The sequence below is a fragment of the Hibiscus syriacus genome, unplaced genomic scaffold (genome assembly GCF_006381635.1).
Source record: "Hibiscus syriacus cultivar Baekdansim isolate YM2019G1 unplaced genomic scaffold, ASM638163v2 tig00003041_pilon, whole genome shotgun sequence".
Lineage (NCBI taxonomy): Eukaryota > Viridiplantae > Streptophyta > Magnoliopsida > Malvales > Malvaceae > Hibiscus > Hibiscus syriacus.
In genome coordinates, this window is record NW_024061960.1 from 2,047,740 (window position 1) to 2,069,361 (window position 21,622).

General features: G+C 33.1%; 1 protein-coding gene and 1 non-coding gene across 2 annotated transcripts; one reads left to right on the forward strand and one right to left on the reverse strand.

Moving 5' to 3' along the window:
- Positions 1-1,369: 1,369 nt before the first annotated feature.
- LOC120168655 lies at positions 1,370-8,139 on the reverse strand. Its single transcript, XM_039177113.1, has 14 exons — positions 8,021-8,139; positions 7,729-7,876; positions 7,385-7,503; positions 7,068-7,155; positions 6,745-6,896; positions 6,072-6,221; positions 5,890-5,997; positions 5,528-5,639; positions 4,779-4,922; positions 4,652-4,689; positions 4,472-4,564; positions 2,544-2,627; positions 1,852-2,004; positions 1,370-1,653 (listed from the first exon to the last, which is right to left on the reverse strand). The coding sequence occupies exons 1-14, from the start codon at positions 8,087-8,089 to the stop codon at positions 1,540-1,542; spliced, it is 1,572 nt and encodes a 523-aa protein (XP_039033044.1). The 5' UTR covers positions 8,090-8,139; the 3' UTR covers positions 1,370-1,539.
- Positions 8,140-8,252: 113 nt separating this feature from the next.
- On the forward strand, positions 8,253-8,324 carry TRNAC-GCA. Its single transcript has one exon. It is a non-coding gene; the product is annotated as a tRNA-Cys (tRNA).
- The last annotated feature ends 13,298 nt before the right edge of the window (positions 8,325-21,622 follow it).

Below are 21,622 nucleotides of genomic sequence, written 5' to 3' on the forward strand. Positions count from 1 at the left end.
GGCCGGCCATGAAAAAATTAGAAAACTCTCCTATGTTACTACATTTCTTAAAACATTGATTACAACTTAGAAAGGACTACTCGTTGTGTAGAAATTGAACTTTGTTATACCTCTAGAAATACAACTCTAACAATCCGTTAAATTCATCTCCAGTTCGGAGAGTATGAGTCTTCATCGAGATCCTAAATAAGACCTTTATGAATTTAAGAGATTTGATTTGACAAAATCTGTTAACTGACGATTGTATTTATACACAGGATCAACCTATACATTACAATTATGACTATAGACGTGACACAAGCATGCAAAGAGAGTCAGTATAGAATTAATATATAAACATCAATGATAGGAAGGAGAGGAAACTTTTTTACTATTTTTTTCTTTCACCTTAGAGCATCTCTTATGACACTTTGTCTCTACATCTACAATCTCTACGTAACCGGTCAATCACTATTTGAAAAAAAACTACGATTTTTTATATAAATTAGAAGAGGTAAACCGTGAATAACCAACTTTGGTGTTTAGAGTTTACTGAGATGAATGACAAGTTTATTAATGTAGATTTCGTTTCAATCAACGCTTGTATTTCTGATTTTGGCTGTCAACTGGTTATGTTTTTAAAGTTTTGTTTCCCATTTTCATTTCTCACTGTTACAGCAATGTTAAGTTCTAATTTTTTTTGATGATTTATAAATCATCATGAAACTTGTTAGGAGGATTTGATTTCCACCATACAAAACTACTGTTTGTCTTTTAAATTTGATAAGGTTGTCCATGTTTCACTTATTTTAAGGTTTCTTTTTATTGGAAAAATTATACCATTAGTCACTCAACTATTAGCAACGTGATCATAGCATTGCACTATTACAAATGTGATCATAGCATCACGGCAATGGCAAACAAGCCAATTTGATCTCTATTGGATGTAGAGACTTAACATGGATTACGAGAGACCAATAATATTTAGGGTAAACTACACGTTTAGTACATAGTCTATCAATTTTAATTTATTTTAATACCTAAACTTAATTTTTTTTTTCAAAACCATAACAAACATTTAGTTTTTTTTTTTTCATTTTAATACCTTTCCGTTAAAAAATTAACACGTTTAATACCTAAACTATCAATTTTAGTTCGCTTTAATACCTAAACTTTTATTTTTTTTTCAAAACTTAACGTTAAGTTTTTAACGCAAGTACTAAAATAAAACAATAACTAAATGTTAGGAATAATTTTGAAAAAATTGAAAGTTTAAGTACTTAAACAGACTAAAACTGATAGTTTAAGTACTAAACGTATAATTTACCCATATTTATAAACCATTTCAGAACAGAACGTGTACTGGTTTAGTTGACTCAATCTAAAATATCCACGAACTCGTTCATTGAAATTGAAGGAAATAAATAAATAAATATCAAACATTCTTAAAACCCAATGCTTTTCTGAACCTTTGGAATCCCTACAAAACCATATGGAACGACAATAGACAGAAAAATAGTCCAACAGCACATCCCTCCATTACTCAATGAAATGGCTCTCTCAGAAGTCATGGAAAAGCATGATGGCATCGTCAAGCTTCATCTGTGATGATTCCAAGAGTAACCGGACTTTTCTTAGTCGGCTAAGACGTTTATCTCGCGGGATGTTCAAAAGCTGGAACGTTCACATAATATATTATCAGTATGAGCGATGTATAGAATCGTTCTGATGGAAAATACAGTCCATGGCAAGGCAATTTAACTAGACATGGAGGATTTCAAGGACTGTAGAATATGCTTAAATCAAGGCAGTATAATCGTATTTTTCTGCAAAGCAAAGACACATGAGGAGAACAGGTTGCGCATAACAAACCTCCTGTTCCTGTTCCAACTCAAACGCCACTCTTTGGCTCAAATTCAAGGAAGCATGGAACATCTCATCGAGAACATGTTCCCGGAGAAGCTTCTTGTTCACTTTCCACAACAGGAACTGTGTTAGTCTTTTAGCTCCTGTTACCTGTAATTTCTGCAGGGTCATCATAAACGAAATTAGAATGTTCAAACCATTGTCTACTTGATATGGCAAAAGCACATAATATTGTTCATGAACTAACACAATTAAAACATGAACTTCCTTTATCACCCAAAAGAAAGTCCAAGATAAACATCAATCTGTGAAAATCATAGCTTCAATCCTATTAATGCTTAAATATCATTCCTAGCATATCAGGGTTGTTTTCCAATTGAATATTGTCCATTCTATTGTTTGCAATCACTAATAAAATGCATTCCAATTCATTTTGTTTTAAATTGAAGAATTTTCAAACAATTCCAACTTCTCATAAAAGACTATTATTATATTTGAAATTGACATCAAGTTGTCCCATTGATTAGTTTTAAATTTCAAACAAAAAAGTCTGTAATATTTATCTTAAACAACAAGATTAGTTCAAATGGTTCCAATATAGTCACTTTAAAGCAATTTGAGGCAAGAGTTAAGAGGTGACAGAAAACATGCATAATTTAATTTGTTTACTCATGGGGACAGAAAAAAAAGGCTTGTACCTCCATTTGCAAATAATCATCCTTCCACAGTTTATAAAGAATTTTTGGCGTCTCCTTCTTTTCAACAAATGCTGCATCTGCAATCTACAACATGAAACTATAAGGAAACAAAGAGGGCTATAATTGAGAAAACCATTTAACAGTTAAATGGACAAATCTTTTTTCGGATAATAGAAATAGACTTGGATTGTGTTTGTTTATATTAATTTCTCAAGCTAAAACAACAACTTTCAACAAGATTTTAAGGCTTGAACAAGGTATGTTTCATTTATTTACATTCACAAACAAGATCGTTTATGATCTATTCAAATTATTGTTTAAAACTCTATTTATTGTTCGATTACAATATAATAAGAAGCTTTTTACTATTATTTCATTATTTATTGATATATTTATTAATATTTTTATAATTTTTAGGAATTTTTATTTTACACTATACTAACTGAAACCCTAATTGTTTTCTACCCCCTTCGGAATCAAAACTCCTATCACTAGTTGCCTCTCATCTCATCCCAGTCAGTAGCCAACAATCATTTCACTCTTTCAGACCACCCATCACTCCATTTTTCTTCTTCCTTTTAGCTCTCTCTAGCCCCTACACCAGCTAGTGTCCAAGGAAGACAAATACACACAGATATGAGTGGCTTCTAGACTGATATTCCTTGTCTGCATACAGAAATTGAAATAACCAAAAGGGTTGCTGAATGAATGAATCCAAACCTCAAATAGAAAAAAATTATGGGAGGAAGCCTTAAAATAATGTTCCAGTTTATTGTGTTGGAAGAAGGTTTTGGTTACTTGAGGCAATTTTTAACTTAGCAACAATTTTATTTCCTCGTGCGGATTCAGATGCCATCTCTAGAGCACTGAATCATGTCTCTCTGAACTTGAGTGACTAGTGCATATTTAAGTAACTTAATATAATATATGGCAGCTTAAGTGAAGAAAACAGTATGTAATTCTGCAAATGAAGACAAAGACACCAGGTTTTATCATGCTGAGTAGTTTACTTTGAGAGACTGAAGTCTTTTCAATCACAAGAAAATAGTATGGAATTCTCATTTAAATTAAGATTTTATAGAGTTTTTCATCCAACATTAAGTTTTTGTATAGAGTGAAGCAGAGAAAAAGAATTCTCTTCTGAGCTTTGACAAAATTTGAAGGTTATTTAATCTCAACCTTTTTTAGGTGAAACGAAATTGTCATATGGAAATTTTGCTTTTGGTGGAGGAACTTTTCTACTTTTGTATGGTTGCAAACATGGAGATAATGCTCCCCTGAATCTAAAAAATGAATATTTGTGTTTCAAAATTTATTGGACTTAACAATTGAACTTTAGTAGTTGGATGCTCTCAGTTTTAATGAAGATTTCTTAATTTTCTTTTTATATGGCTTTAATTGAGAGATCTAGACTTCTATGAATATGTAACTTTTAATTGCTAATTTGCTATTGCTAGCATATGTATATTACTATATTGTAAGTTAATAATGTTAAACTTTGTTGGTAGATGTTTGTTGTTCATGAACATGATTTTTTGTGAATATATTCAATTGTATGTTCATAAACAAGTTCATTTAACTCAACTAAACATATTTGATTATATGTTCACAAACATATTTGTTTAAAGTTAGTGAACAGGTTCATATATCTTAAACAAACAAAGCTTGATTACATCCAATTTTAAATGAGTCAAGCTCGATGAATACCCTAAAATCCTAAAACACAGGCTGATGTCAAGCAAGTTGAATAAACATGAATATTGGTCTGTTCTATTTGTTGAAGCTCGGCTTGTTTACGCCTTAAAAAAGTAAAATAAAAAAGTTCCAGTGCAATAAAAGATTTCAGAAACATTCTTAAAACTGCTGCTATGTATAGCGAATAGCAATGACAAAAGTCCGTACTATTATCTCTGGTAGAGGATTGTTACCTTGTCAGTTTCAAGTAGGTGACTGCTGTTCGACAGTAACCTGAACATTCTATATGCATCTTTTCCATATCTTTTCAACACAATAGATTCCACCTGCAATATAAGATATGCTAATGGTCATTTAACAGAATGAAGCATGAGCGACTCAACTAGTTTAACCAAAACTGAAATCATAAAGACCTCCTCATTCTGAGCCATTTCAATTATTTTCTTGAAATCTGAAAAAGAAACAACAATGGGTCACCAGAAATATAAAACAAATTAATCAGCCAAAACAAAGATATACTGAGAAAAAAGGCATACAAACCGATACTATATGACTCATTGGCTGCTATTACAAACGGAGGGCAACTCAACTGAATCAGGGAGGCTCTAACGCGATCAAAGGTTATATTACGACCATCTTCGCTCTTTATCACTTCTTCATAAATGGAACTCAGTGAGAGTGGAACTGTAAAATGCAGATCATCAATAATAGAAGCAGTAATAAAAAAAAGTTGCATGAACCAAAGGCATAACCCTTTAATCCTTTTTCTATTGAACTAAGTTGACCGCCCTTGCCTAATTATACCAAAATAGCTATGTATGGCTTTTGAGCTATATTGCTCAGTCAATATAGCCAAAGCTTCTTGCAACTCCTCTTTTCACATATTATTAAGATCTATGTTACTTAGAATAAAGTGCTGGTGACAGATATGAACATGCGTCCAGCACGGGCATGTTCATATTTTCCAACTTCTAAATATTTGGAGGGTCAGGCATTAGTACTACAAGAAAATGAAAACTCAGAGCAACATGATTAAGATTAATTTAAAAACTCTGGATGTATAAGTAGTTTCTTAAAGTTGAAAAATAAAAGCATCTCGTACTGTAACTGCAAGTTATAATTTTTATAAATGACAGAATAACTCCAGTCCTCGCACTAATACCGAATTAGATCCATATTTGGATTATAGAAATAGAAAAAACGTATCTGAATATTATTTTGGCAGCAAAATAAATATATAGTTGTAGGTGTTCAAAAATAAATAGCAAGCATATTGAAGATTAGCTTACCTGAATTCTCTGTTTTAACCTTCTTCTCTGTGCTTCTAGTTGCTTCGAGCATCGCTTTTAAGACGGTAACAGCTCCATCATCGAGGCGCGTCTTCACATTCTCGATGCAAGCCTAGAGATTACACACAATTTACACTAGGATTATACATAGTACTAACAATATCTTTCATTTACATATATGAAACACAATGCATAGTACTAGCAACCTTTAGCCCATTCCTGTTATCACGACTTCATAACTTACACTGGGATTATACATGATTAGCATGAAGCCTATCATTCCTCGAGTGATAAAAACACTAAAATATTCTTTTGACATATCAAAAGTATAATTCAAATAACAAATCATAAGGTAAACTGACCTTATGCCTAAGACGTCGAATAAATTCCTCGAAATTAGCACGCCAAAGAACTACTGGCTCATCTGTAGCTCCATATTCTGTCCCTGACTCTAAAGCATCATGCTTGCGCTATAAAAGATGGGGAAATTTCAAATTAGCATACAAATAAATGAATCACTTCAAATGAAATGTCTTAAGCCAACCTTCTCGCCAGGTGCCACGATAGGGGAACTGGTCTCATCCTTCCCTTCAGCAGCAGGTTCAGTTTGTGTTAGAAGCAAAAATCTTAAGGCTTCAGGAGGTGCAGCAGCTTCCACAACACGTTGCTCTAATGTTTCTTGTTCTTCAAGAATCTAAAAGGATATATTGAAGATACTCATCAGAGTATCATTTATTCAGGATAAAATTTAGATGGTACAAGTTGATATCAAGAGGCCTTTCACATTAAATAGAATATGAAAGGCCGCAAGCCTACAATAGTCTGCTTTAATGGAAAAAGAATCATATATATTTGTTATGCTTGCCTAGTTCGTGTTACAACAGCTCTACATAAACCCACATCGACATAAAAGAATATTTTATTCAGGAATTAGATGACCCGAAGTCACTAAAAACCTAATTAAGGATGCATTACACCAGTATATAGGGGACAAAACATTTCAGGAAAGCAGAAACAAGACAGTTGATTTTGATTATGAACTAGTGTTACGTAAGAATTTTTCAATAGTAGTCCTGAAGGATAGGACTGTACCATATAGACTTCGTATCCAATACCAATCCTCTAATGATGTTTCTATCACCAGAGAAAACCACTTGCCTAGTCCAACTTTTGCACAAACGCAATAACATACTAATTTGACATGAATCAATATACACCTTGGCATATTTAGCAGCTCGCTTTCTTGCAGAAAGTTCTTGTTTAGTTGGGTTAGTGAGAACTGGTTCAGAAGCAGGGCACCGTTCAACAAAGCGAGCATTCAGTAACTTAATCATGGCTTCTTGGACAGCATCCAAAATTGCATCATCTCCTAGAAAAAAATATAAAAATATATTAAATGGACATGAATAAATTCAATTACGTTTATATTAATCACTTAGCTCAAGTGCAGTAACAAATCAACCCTTAACTCCTTTCAACCAAAAGGGTAACTTTATATATATCCAAGAAATAGATAAACAGGGAATTCTGAAAAAGTTGCCTTCATTTTGACTCGATTTAGCTCGATCAGACATTTGTTTGAGGGTAAGCCTTCCATGCTGAAGTAAAGCCTCCAAAAGATCAACACACTACAAAAGCAAAGCACAAAATATAATGAAGTTTTAAAGAATCTATGTTTATTTAGGCTCTCTTTGATTGATGCTTTTTCTATTTGCCTAAGGTTTTCTACTTTTCAAATTCCTTTACTTTTTGTTTTCTACAATTTTTTTTTTGGGGGAAAAGGAACACATAGAAAAAGCGCCAACTAAACAGAGCTTAGTCTTAGTTTTACAATATTAGAAGTAATGAAGAGTTTACTTGTTTATCAAGTTTCTGGGAGACAATAGTCAGGAATTTGGGAAATCTCCACCGATGGAAGATGTTATCGTACAATGCAACATACTGAGTGGTAGCTTTTGCAGCATCTCCATGCTCAACTGCACATTCCATTGCAAATTAATTTAAACAAACAAATTAAAAACAAAGGCAGAATATTAACAAATTCAATTCAATTTTGAGACTCAGAACCATTTGCAATCCCATTGCCAACTAATCCAGTTAGAGGGGATTAAACCTAAGCTCTCTTTTTCCTACATTCTTAGCAGCCAAACAGAAACATACATATATAAATATATAATTGAAACGAAGAAGAATTAGAGAACCAGATTGTTCGAGAACAAAAGCTTGAACGCAATTGTGTTGAATCAAAACAAGTAAGCAGTTCTTGACTTGAGAAGAAGTGAGCTCCGTGAACCGGACTGTGGCTTGGAGAGTTAACGGTCCTCTCCGGAGAAGACACTCACAGACTTTCTGTAAATAAACAAAGCAAACAGAATCAAACTTTATACGGTCATCACCGTTAGTTATCAGAAACTTTTATATAAACGAATAAATAAATGTATAAAATTATAGGTATAAACTGAATGCTGAAGAGAGAGATCTAGGTTTATTTACGGCGACGAGATCGCCGAAGTGAGTGGTGATAAGATGGACGGCGTATTTGATGCCGTGCCGAGTCAGCATCGCTCGCACTTTTCCTGGGAGTGGTTCCTTTTGCTAACTAGACCGAGGAAGAGGGGAACGCAGAGTGGTGTTTCTTTCGTTGGTAAGGAAAAGGGTTTAGGAGAGCAATTTTATTGAGATTAAATACTTAATAAAATCTTTATTTTATAAAGCGTTACGGCAGGGGTCCATAGCTCAGTGGTAGAGCATTTCACTGCAGATCAAGAGGTCACCGGTTCGAACCCGATTGGGCCCTTATGGGGAAGTGTATATTTTTTAAGAGGACATTAAGTTATTATTATATTTAAGAAATCATGATAATTTTTTTTTGAATAAAGAAAAGCCTAATACAGGCTAGCAGACCAGCGACTTGGTGCAGAGAGACAGACAGCGTCAAAGGCGATTAAGTCCACAATTTTCACTGGAGGAGAATCATATTGCATCAGGTTGAAGTGGTGATACGAGGCAAACTTGGCAATGTTGTCTGCCACTCTTGGAATCCATTGGAATTGCACCTACCAGGTACGGTGATGTAAGTTTGCGATTGCTTTGACAAGAGAGTTAGTTACGCTCGAGATCATTTGCAATTTAACCACAATTATTTTAATTTAAAGATTGAGATTACATATAATTTATATATTATGATTTATATATTAAAATTATTTTTTATTTTTTATCTTTTATATTCAATGAATTAACATTTTTTAAAATAAAACTAGATTTTCATTAAACAATGGTAACACAATCCCAATATGGAAACTCAAAGGGCCTGAAAAAAATAATCAAAACTTTCCTTTGAATATATGTTTCATCTTCTACAAAAATCCTAACAACTATAAATAATCTTCATGTCTTTATTCGGACCCAAACACAATATGATATAGGCGTGAAGATTGAGAGAATTAATATGACAGATTGCTCCGCGAACGATTCTGCATGCATCAACAAACTGACGTAAAAGGAGATCTAATTCTAGGAGAACGGCGATATTTCCTTATCAAGAGATACATTATGATGAATGCAACACGAAACGTCAAACTATCATAATGATAGATAAACTTCTATAATAAAATAAGATAAATAACGTGTCATAAAATCATACAAAAATCAACACTTCAAAAATATGTGGAAAGAAAAAAGTCAACTGAAAAGATGTTTACTTAAATCTAAATAAAAAAAGAAAAATGACGACACTTAAACCATCGCCTAAAACAACATTTTAAAAGAAAACTAGAGAATTAAACCTTTGGTAGCAGCTTTGACCTCGTCACCAAGGCAACAACGCTTGCACCTTAGATCAGAATTCATTTTTACATGAAAAAAAAAGAAATAGCTTATTAATTGGATTATGTTCAACTTTTCTATTATAATGAAACATCGATAACTGTGAAATAAGGAAAAAAATTTCGCAAACATAACAAGAAAATAAAGAATATTAAGATTTACATAAAAAAAATCTTTGCGGAAAAATCAGACAAAAAAAGAGAATTTTCACAAATATAAAAGAAGTAGAATACAAGAGGATTTAGAGAAAGAACACTTGATATCTAACCCTACCTCTTAGTATTTATTTATAAAGATAAATACTTGATTACAAAAGGAAATTTATGAAGTAGAAATCTACTCAAAACAAGTATTCTATATAAAAAGAAATAAGCTTTCTACTTTTAATCAAACTAGGTTTTTTACTTTTCTCAATTATCTTTTAATTAATTTGTGTCGCATTGAATTCGAGTCAAACCTTTCAATCTTCACCTTAACACAAATTTTAAAAGTGCAAAGGATTCGACACACAACTCAAATTTGACGAAAGACCCTGACTCAACAAAAGCAATCTTAAAAATCCTAAACCCTAAATCATAATCCATAAATTCGCCCATCATCGTCAATTGCACATCGTTGCCGCCGCACTAAAGTATCCTCCTCTCGTCGTGTACGTCATTCAATATTCACCCCCGATCTATCATCGTTCATGATTCAATTAGAATATTTTACATTCGATGTTTGACGGTCGATTAGCTCATTGTTCATCGATTTCAAACAATGGAAGAGTGGGATAATTGGTAGTAAGGGTATGATGATGAAAGTGGTGGGTGGTGATTATTGATTTAACAACAACAAAGGGTGAAATTATGGATTTGGTATTTAGGGCTTTGGGGGAATTTAAAAAAATTTAAGGTTTTTCTGAAAAATTATTATTATTTATAATATTATAATATAATACATTTATATATTTATTATACGAATATATATATATATATATAATATTTATATTATAAATATTATTGACTAAAAAATATCCTCTGCGTTAGGGTTCCTCTGCCGATTAGCACGTATTTGCTCAACCGCTTAGTTGTTTTTCTTAAGTTTCTCAATCTAGTATGGCTAGTTTTGTTTTGTTTGAATGTTCTCAGCCTGGTATAGCAAGTCGAGCACAATGGGAGAGATTGAAAGCAAGATGGAAAACCTGGTTTTAGGGGTAGAAGATGAAGATGCATTGATAATCACACAATCAGAAACCCCATCCACGATATCGTTTGACAACTGTTTGGTAGGGAGATTTCACATAGCAAGCCAGGTGAATATTCAGGCAATGAGGGTTACTTTGGCCAACGTATGACATTCTATCGATGGAATTTCAATTACAGAACTCGAGGAAGGCCGATATCTATTTTGATTTCACCATGAATTGGATGTGAACCGAATTGCTACGGAAGGACCATGGTACTTTAATTCGCACCTTTTACTATTACACCGATTACAAATAGGGGAAGATCCGATATTGGTAGAATTAGAGTGGGTGCACTTTTGGGTTCTGATTAACAACCTACCGGTGGGCTATGTGTCAGAGCAGGTGGTTAGGCAATTTGGCAATTTTCTTGGAATTTATATTAAGTATGATACTTCTGCCGATAATTTGGGATATCGAGGATCGATTAGGATTCGGGTGGGCTTTGATGTACGAAAACCGTTGAAGAGAATGTAGAAACTAGCTTTATCAAATGGACTTTCAATCTCTTTCTCGTTCCAATATGAGAAATTGAAGCTCTTTTGTTTCATGTGCGGCAAATTGGGCCATGGCAAATTTTTTTTCCCGTTGCATGTCCTTAACGATAAGGATAATCTGGTTCCACAATGGGATGTTTCAATCCGAACCCCGCCAAGACGTAGGGGAATAACAACAAGCACGTGGCTGCGAGAAGAGGAGGACGGTGGTTTGTTGGGAATTGACAGAAAAATACTCAAGACCAACCATACAATGCAGTTGAACGAAACCGAAGCACGAATGAATGGATTGTAAACACGTTTAAAGGATTCACAGCAAGTAATGATAATGCTGGAAGCTATTATGTGGCCATGACATCAGGTGATGAAGAAAAACCATTAGAAAAGAACAATGCGAAGAGGTAGAGGAGCGACACAATTACTCCAAATGCACGAGAAGTAAACCAGACTGGAAATCAAATGATATCGACAGGCCTGACAATCCAGGCCAGCCAGACACAATGAAACTCGTAAGTTGGAATATCCGGGGATTGGGGATGCCCCGGACGGTTCACCGTCTTCGACATATGCTGAGAGACGCAAACCCAGCTGTAGTTTTCTTTATGGAGACAAAACTACAGAATTTGCGTATGATCCAAGTGAGGAAGTAATGCGGACTGACACATGGAATTGAAGTTGAACCCTAAGGCACACGGGGGTTTATGTCTGGCCTGGAAGCAGACGTGTGATGTTACTTTGAGTTCGTATTCTGGCTCTCATATTAATGTTTTAATAACGAGCATCTCTCAAGGTATTCAGTGGAGATGTACAGGTTTCTATGGAGCACCCGAGGAAAATAGACGGCCAAAATAGTGGGAACTATTGATTAGTTTGAATGATACCCCAAATATTTCGTGGCTACTAATAGGAGATTTTAATGAGAAAATTGAAAATATTTGCACAGCAATTTAGAGTGGTTCGACTTTCTCAACCAAAGTCTACGTCCAATACCTTATCTATCCAAACTAAGGATTTTCCACAAATTCACTAATTTGTCTTTCTTTTGAGGACAAAGAGTAACCTTACAAATCCCTCAAGAAATATACCCCAAATTCTTGAGAACTCTCTCTCCCAAAGAACAATACAAATTTTACAAACTTACAAGAAAATCCTCACAAGGAAAGATGTTTGCACAGTTCTAGAACAAAGAAAGAACACTCAAGAATAAAACAATTGAGAACAATAAGTGTTCTTGAAAGCAAAAATGAATATTGAATGTAATAGGCTTGAAAATGCTCAAACTTGAGGTTTGATGCTTTCTCTTTTATTCTCTCTTGATTCTTGATAATTATCTTGATCAATGGCTTCTAAGCTTGTTTAAATACTCCTTGGATCATTTCTGAACGTTGAGGATCATTAGTGGAGTTAATAGAGCCGTTAGTGTGTGAAAACAATTAATCAAACAGTTGGGAGCGTATGGTGCATCGATGCATAGACTTTGTGCATCGGTACACTATGTGTAAAATTCAAATATTTCGACCATTGGAAGACTTAGTGCATCAGTACACTAGGGTGTGCATCGGTGCACAAATTTGCTTCGATATTTAAAAAATAGACGGGGTGCATCGATGCATAACTTGTGCATCGGTGCACAAAATCAATTCGATGTTCAATAAAATCCTGAGTGCATCTATGCATGGTTGTGCATCGGTGCATAAAATGCATTCGAAATGGGTGTGCATCGATGCATCAAATTAGTGCATCGGTACATCCCATAAAAATGTTTTCAACAATCTCCCCCTTTTTGATATAACAAAATATTTGAGTAATTTTAAGATTTTTAAAATAATTTTTTAGATCAATTTAATCAATTTTGAAATTACTCCCCCTTGCTATAATACATCTTTCTCCCCCTTACTATAATACATCTTTCTCCCCTTTTTTGTTAAATCAAAAATACTCTAAATTTTTTTTAAACAAGTTTGTAAAATACAACTAATTGATTTTTAGAAATATAGCTTAAGCTGCTAAGATCACAATCAAGAGAAAGGTTAGCCATTAGTTTCATAATTCAATATTCATAAACAATGTGAAATGACACAAATTGGTCATAATGCAACTAATATGTAAATGATACACAATATGAAATTTTAAACCAAACCATATATATATATATATATATATATATATATATATATATAAGAAGTTCAAACATCAACAAGCATTCAAGTTTAAGCATCCAACATCCATAGCAAATTCAAATATTCAAACACAATCCAAAATCATCAAAATGTTTAACAATAAGTTTGAAGGTCAATTCAAGCAAAATAAAGCAAGATAGGTCTAGTCGTCCATAGGAGGATAGGGATGAGGAGGATAATGTGCTCGCACTTCAAGTGTGAGAGCATCCATACGTTCACGCATCTCCCGTTGAAACTCAATCAGTCCATTTGTTCCTCTTGATGTGTCGGTTCCGATGCCAGAGAATCATCGTCGGGTATGACCTCATCAATATCTTGCATCAGCTGTTAAAGCTCTGGATCGTCGTCCATTGCTGGTGCCGGAGGTGGTGGAGCTCGTGAAGAGCTTGCTCCCGGAGTTTGCTCAGTAGGTCGATAAACCCACTGGCCAGTTTCCTTATCCTGTTTCCATCCCGCTTTCTTTAAGGAAGTGAAATTGATTTGGTTTTGGAGAGGGATTGGAATATCAAGATTGACCCTAAGACCGAGTTTGATAAACAAGTTACTAAGGAGACAACCATAAACCAATGTTTCTATATTTTTGGAAGGAACTGTGTTTATGGTATCTACTAACTCACTAAAGATGATCTGTGGCAGATTAATCTTCTTATTATGTTGGATACAATGTATCCACCATATATATATTTTCCTAAGGGAGGAGTACCTACCTCCGGATGGTCGAAACCACCAAGAGATCAACAAATGTAGAAATCAATCGTGATGAGATGGTAAGGTACTAACGCTATCCTTAGACTTATAGGGTGATTCCACAATCTCATTTTCATTATATAAACCTAAGTTATCTAGTCCAAAATGGGTAGCGAATGTGTCGGAGTCAATAAAAATGAATTTGTCCTAAAAGATAGGAACATATACCTATGGTTCCGGATCAACATTCGTATTGGACACATACCGCATTGGAATAGAAGATGTGGACTAATTGTTGATAAACAATAGGTTTGTGTTTAAAGAGATTATCAAACTTCCATGATTTAAGAGTAGGAAGATATTGAAAATTCATATCTTCCATAGCTTGGATCGAAGGGATATGCTCTTCCCGGATTTTGTATGACTCAAAACAAGTATGGTACCTATGGTAGAGATCATGTCTACAACTAGGTACATTGAAACATGAGTTTAGAATGGTCATATTTGGGTCATTTGGATTTGGATTTAGATTAGGTGAAGGTATAGGAGGTCAGTTTTGGCTTGAGCGACTGGATGATGTCCTAGGTCGTTTGGGATTAGACATGGTTTAAGAATCGTAATGGAATAGGTAACCTGCAAATTTAAGAACATGTATACAATATAATCAATCCCAAAACTCAATTGAGTCTGTAATAGTCAAGGTTCTCTAAACTGAATCCTAATGGGCAAAGTTTTGAAAACTATTTAAAAAATAATGTTTAAAGATTATAATACGTATAGTTTTGATGAAAACAACATAATTTAATAAAAAATATTAATTAAAACAATAAATTTCATTTTTTTATTTCGAAATTCAAAGAAAGTTTGAAAAATTATGTGTTTTTTTTATGAAATTGGTTGTAAAATCTAGTTTCTAAACATTAAACAATCAATGCCCGATAATTTGTTCAACCTAGAACTAATTAAAACTAGTCCTAAGTTCAAAAATCAATAAAATAGAGGTTTTTGAAATATTACCTTGAAAATTAAGAATTTGTGAGAATGAGATGTTGTTTGCACGATTTTAATTATATAGGAAGGATTAGGAGTTGAAGAATAGTTGGATTCTGACCTTAGAACATTGATTTTGAAGTAAATTTGAGATTAGGGTGAAAGAGGGTCGAACGGTGTGAGGTTTAGAGGTTTTGGGGTTTTGAAGGAATGAAGAAAATAAGCATTTTAAACCCAAAAACCTGATTGGTGTATCGATGCACAGCATAGTGCATTGATGCACATTCAAGGCGTGCATTGGTGCACTTTCATGGTGAATCGATGCACATTCAAGGGATGCATCGATGCACTAGGTAGTGTATCGATGCATTAAGCACAAAAATGTCAAAAATCTGTTTTAAACACTTAACAATGCTAAATTAATTAGCTCTAGTGGTATTGGTAACTCATTTATTGAAAATTAACTATGTTCAATCAATCAAATCAAATCCTTAAACTACATTTGAACATAAAATTAGTTCTCACTGAGAATTATAAACTCCCCCTAACTAATAGCAAAGAATGCAATCAAAAGTGTTATTTTTATAAGCATTTTCAACTCTAACTAAAAGTGCTAAACTTATTTTAAACACTAAGTCAAGGTAGGTTGGTCAAACCTAATTCTCTCCTAAGTGTCCAAAATCTTTCTTTATCTAAAGGTTTTGTAAAGATATTCGCTAATTGGTGCAAAGTATCAACATATTCTAGAACTATATCTTCTTTAGCGATATGATCTCTAATGAAATGATGTCTAATTTCAATGTGCTTAGTTCTAAAGTGTTGGATGGAATTTTTAATGAGACAAATAGCACTAGTATTGTCACACTTGATAGGTATGGTACTTACTTCAATTCCATAATAAAAAAGTTGTTGTTTCATCCATAAAACTTGTGCACAACAACTACCGACTGAAATGTATTCCGCTTCAGTGGTAAATAATGCAACACAATTTTGTTTCTTTGAAAACCAAGAAATCAACATATTTCCTAGGAATTGGTAAATACCGGATGTGTTTTTCCTATATATTTTGCATCCTCCGTAATCCGCATCTGAGAAGGCATGCAAGCTAAAGCTAGAGTCTCTAGGATACCAAAGTCCTAAACTAGGAGTGTCCTTAAGGTATATAAAGATCCTCTTAACAGCTAGTAAATGTGATTCCTTAGGGCATGATTGAAATCTAGCACATAAGAAAACACTAAACATAATGTCCGATATACTTGCAGTTAGATAGAGCAAAGACCCAATCATTGACCTATACAATTTAAAATCCACATATTTACCTCCTTCATCTTTATCAAGCTTTATTGATGAGCTCATTGGAGTGGCATGAGGTTTCCCATTTTCCAATCCAAACTTCTTGAGTATATCCTTGATGTACTTAGCTTTATTAATGAAGATGCCATCTTTTCTTTGCTTGATTTAGAGTCCCAAGAAAAATAAGGGCTCCCCCATCATGCTCATCTCAAATTCACTTTGCATTAGCTTAGAAAATTCTTGGCAAAGAGCATCATTAGTAGAACCAAATATTATATCATCAACATAAATTTGAACTACTAATAAATATTTACCTTTATGCTTTAAAAACAATGTAGTGTCAACCTTCCCTTTTGAAAAACCTTTTTCAATTAAAAAATTTGACAATCTTTCATACCAAGCTCTAGGAGATTGTTTTAAACCATAAAGTGCTTTTGTCAATTTAAAAACATGATTTGGAAATTTTGAATCTTCAAAACCAGGAGGTTGTTCCACATACACTTCTTCTTTTATAAAACCATTTAAAAATGCACTTTTAACATCCATTTGATATAATTTAAATTCATTGATACATGCAAATGCTAATAACATTCTAATTATTTCCATTCTAGCTACAGGAGCGTATGTTTCATCATAGTTTATGTCTTCTTCTTGAGTATACCCTTGAGCAACAAGTCTAGCCTTGTTTCTCACTATATTACCAATTTCATCAAGCTTATTCTTAAATACCTATCTAGTACCTACAGTAGATTTATTACTAGGCCTTTCAACTAATGTCCATACTCTACTTCTCTCAAATTGATTTAACTCTTCTTGCATAGCCATAATCCAATGTTCATCATTTAATGTTTCTTTAATATTCTTAGGCTCTATGCATGATATAAATGCAACATAATTACATATATTTCTAAGAGAAGATCGAGTTGTTACCTCTTTGGATGGTTCACCTATTATCTCACAATCCTTGACATAGTTGTACTCTCTTGGGTAAGAGACTTCCCTTTCTTCAATGGTTGGATTCTCGAGAGGATCTTGAGTTTCCTCATCTTTTGTTTCTTCCTTTGATGATGGTTTTCCCACGTCATGTCTAACGTCATTTGTGTTTACAATACCTACATCATCATTTACACAAGAATCCTTCCTCGAAAGGGGATTATCGTTGAAAACAACATGTATAGACTCTCTACAACTAAAGTTCTTTTATTAAATACTCGGTAAGCTTTAGAATTTAAGGAATAACCTAGAAAGATTCCTTAATCACTTTTAGCATCAAATTTTCCAAGATTTTCTTTATCGTTGTTTAAAACAAAACATTTATATCCAAAAAGATCAAAATAGCTAATGTTAGGCTTTTTATTTTTGAAAAGTTTATATAGAGTTTTCTTCAAAATAGGCATAATAATTACTCGATTAATAACATAACAAGCGGTATTTGTGGCTTCCGCCCAAAAATATTTTGGCAAATTGTTTTCACAAAGCATGGTTCTAGCCATTTCTTATAAAGTTCGATTTTTCCTCTCAATAACTCCATTTTGTTGAGGGGTTCTAGGTGCTGAAAAATTATGGCTAATACCATTAGAATTACAAAATTCAGTAAATCCAAGATTTTCAAATTCAATTCAATGAATATTCCTAACACTAGTTATATAGTAACATTTTTCATTTTGGATTACTTTTGAAAACGTGTGAATTTTTCTAATGCTTCATCTTTAGTACTTAAGAATAAAACCTAAGTATATCTAGAATAGTCATCTACCAATACAAATGCATATTGTTTTCAACCCAAACTAGTAGTCCTAGTTGGCCCGAAAAGATCTATATGGATCAATTGTAATACTCTACTAGTTGATACATCATTAATTGACTTAAATGAAGCTCTTCTATGTTTTCCTTTAGCATAAGCATCACATATTTTATCATTATCAAATTTTAGCTTTGGCAACCCTCTAACTAAATCTCCTTGAATTAGTCGTTGAATAACACTCATGCTAGCAAGTCCTAGTCTCCTATGCCATAACCAACTATGATGCTCATCCTTAGCAATTAGGCATAAATTAGTCATATCAATAAAATCTAAATGCACCATGTATATGTCCCTATTTTATGAGAAACAAGCATAATAAAAAATGGATGCAATGTCAATCAATTTTGCAATCATTTAATTTAAAATAAGACATTGTATTCTTTATCAAATTCATTTTTCAAAAGATTATGATTTTAACCCATTCACATATAAAACATTATGCAATGTCGATTATCGAGATTAAGAATTTATGCATAAAGTTTATGAAAATTTTATGCATTAAAAAAATAAGATATATGCATAAAAATTAAGAAAAATTTAAGGTCAAACTTTGCAAAACCAAAGTTCTTGAAAAATCAATATCAATTGTTAAAGAGATATCAATTACATTTAAAGACAAATTTTGACCAAAAAAATATTATGATGAACTGTAGTTATGACAAATTTCTGAAAAATTTTGATTGTTCATCTTAATGCATTTTTCAACATACATGAGATAAAACATAATCATTCTACATTTAAAACCTCATGCATGCATAAACTAAATGAGCAACCAAATAATAACATTAAGTTAAGAGGTTAGCCATTCATTTTTCATGTGTGGCCAGAGCATCTTGAATTTCGTCATTTTCATCATAATTTTCTCCCATACACATACAAGAGACATTTAAGTAGATTTTGGTATCCAAATTGCTTTGGATCCTTGAATGTTAGTTTCGATGCCTCTTGTTCCTTTTGGAACCCAGACTTGTCTAATTTTAAATTGTTTTCCTTTCTTTAAAGGACAAGTATGTTCCTTATGACCATGATAATGACAATGTGAACATATAGTCATTATTGAACTAGATGAATTATTTAAAATGATCTCTTTTTCTTTTGTTAAACATTCAAGCTTAGCTTTCAAATCGAATTTTTCTTTTTCAATACTTTCAAATTTCATTTTTGAAAGCTCTAAATTCTTCTTCAAGATTTCATTTTGATTTTCAAAATCCATTTTTCTTTCTAGAAGAAGTTCGTTTAATTTGAAAATTTCTTTTTCAAAGTTTTCAGATTTCGTTCTTGAAAGCTCTAACTCCTTTCTCAACATTTCATTTTGATTTTCTAAATCTGTTTTAGCTTTCAAAAGAAGATCATTTTTAGCTATAAATTTAGAAATCAACTTATTGTATTTGGAGCTCATGGTCTCAAACTCAGAAAATAATTCATCATAAGCATCTTGTATCTCATTAAAAGATTTTGAATTTAATCTATTTGAGTTAGAAGATACCTTTGGCTCTGTGAGAGCTAATAGAGACATCACCTTTATTAGTTCTTCTTCTTCCTTGTCTCTATAGATCTCCTCAAGCTTATCCCACATCTCCTTAAGCTTATCCCACATCTCCTTGGCATTTGAACAAGAAGAAACTCCTTTATATACATTAGGATCAATTGCACAACACAACATGTTCATAGCCTTTGTGTTTTGTTGATCTTTCTTCCGTTCTTGATTACTCCACTTATTTGCCTTCTTAGTAGAAGAATAACATCCTTTCTCGATTATCATCCAACCTTTCATATCAAATTCTTAGATAAATATCATCATAAACCTCTTCCAACGATGATAATTTGTTTCATTGAAGTATGGAGGTACGTCAATTGGTATGGATTCTTCCATGGAGAATGAACCGGAAGTGGACTCCATCTTTATCGATTTAAATCTTCCCGGATCTACTCAAGAGGTGATTAAACCTTCAAATGAGTCAAGCTCTGATACCAATTGTTGAGTTAATCGATCGACGGAATAACCCAAGAGGGGGTGAATTGACAATAAAAATTTCGGTGGAAGCTTTTGCAGATAATTAAAAATATTTGCACAACAATTTAGAGTGGTTCGACTTTCTCAACCAAAGTCTACGTCCACTACCTTAGATATCCACACTAAGGATTTTCCACAAATTCACTAATTTGTCTTTCTTTTGAGGACAAAGAGTAACCTTACAAATCTCTCAAGAATTATACCCCAAATTCTTTAGAACACTCTCTCCCAAAGAAAACAATACAAATTTTGCAAACTTACAAGAAAATCCTCATAAGGAAAGATGTTTGCATAATTCTATAACAAAGAAAGAACACTAAAGAATAATAAAATTGAGCACAATAAGTGTTCTTTGTTGAGTTAATCGATCGATGGAATTTGCCAAGAGGGGGTGAAATGGCAATAAAAATTTTGGTGGAAGCTTTTGCAGAAAATTGAAAAGATTTGCACGGCGATTTAGAGTGGTTCAATATTCTCAACCAAAGTCTAAGTCCACTACCTTAGCTATCCACACTAAGGATTTTCCAACAAATTCACTAATTTGTTCTTTCTTTTGAGGAAAAAGAGATAACCTTACAACTCCCTCAAGAATATACCTCAATTCTTGAGAACACTCTTTCTCAAAGAGAAGATTACAAATTTGCAAACTTACAAGGAAATCCTCACAAGGTAGATTGTTTGCATAATTCTAGAACAAAGCAAAGAACACTAAAAAATGAATACAATTGAGTACAAGTAGTGTTCTTGAAAGCAAAATGAATATTGAATGAAAAATAGGCTTGAAATGCTCAAACTTGAGGTTTGATGCTTTCTCTTTGATTCTCTCTTGATTATTGTTTCTTGTGTTTTCTTGTTATTGATCAATGATTTCTAAGCTTGTTTAAATACTCCTTCAAATACTTCTGAATGTTGGGGATGATTAGTGGAGTCAATGGAGTCGTTTTAGTGTGAAATCAATTAATAAAACAGCTTGAAGCGTGGGGGGAATCGGTACCCTCTCATGGGGAATCGGTTCCCTAAATGTAAAATTCAAATATTTCGACCGTTAAACAGGGGGAATCGGGACCCCCTTGGGGGGGGAATCGGTTCCCTCCGAGCATTCTATTTTTCTCGGAGCCAAACCATTCAGGGGGAATCGGTACTCTCTTGGGGGGAATCGGTTCCCTCTGAGCAATCTGGAATTTTTGGCTTTGAAATTGTTCGAAATACTTTGTAAAATTGTTTTGAAATTATTTTAAGATTAAAACTTAATTTTACACTTGAGTAAGAATTAAAAATGACATTTGAAAGATTTGGAGTAATATTTTGATATTCGAATAATTATATCGAATATACTCGGAAAATCTTTTGGAAAATCTTAAAATTCATTTAACTTAATTTGTTATATCGAAATATCAAAATGTTTTCAACAATCTCCCCCATTTTGATATAACAAAACATTTTAGTAATTTTAAGATTTTGAAATCAAGTTTTGAAATTACTCCCCCTTACTCTAACACTTTTGAAATTACTCCCCCTTACTCTAACACTTATCCCCTTTAAAAACACTTTAACATTTCTACCCCTTTTTGTTAAATCAA

What these genes read in the sequence shown, in the direction of transcription:
- LOC120168655 (XM_039177113.1), bottom strand. Translation starts at nt 8,089, where the DNA reads ATGCTGACTCGGCACGGCATCAAATACGCCGTCCATCTTATCACCACT. An exon ending in TTCGACGTCTTAGGCATAAG is followed by an intron (nt 5,640 to 5,889) that starts GTCAGTTTACCT and finishes TGTAATCTCTAG; the next exon opens with GCTTGCATCGAGAATGTGAA. An exon ending in AAATGGCTCAGAATGAGGAG is followed by an intron (nt 4,565 to 4,651) that starts GTCTTTATGATT and finishes CTTATATTGCAG; the next exon opens with GTGGAATCTATTGTGTTGAA.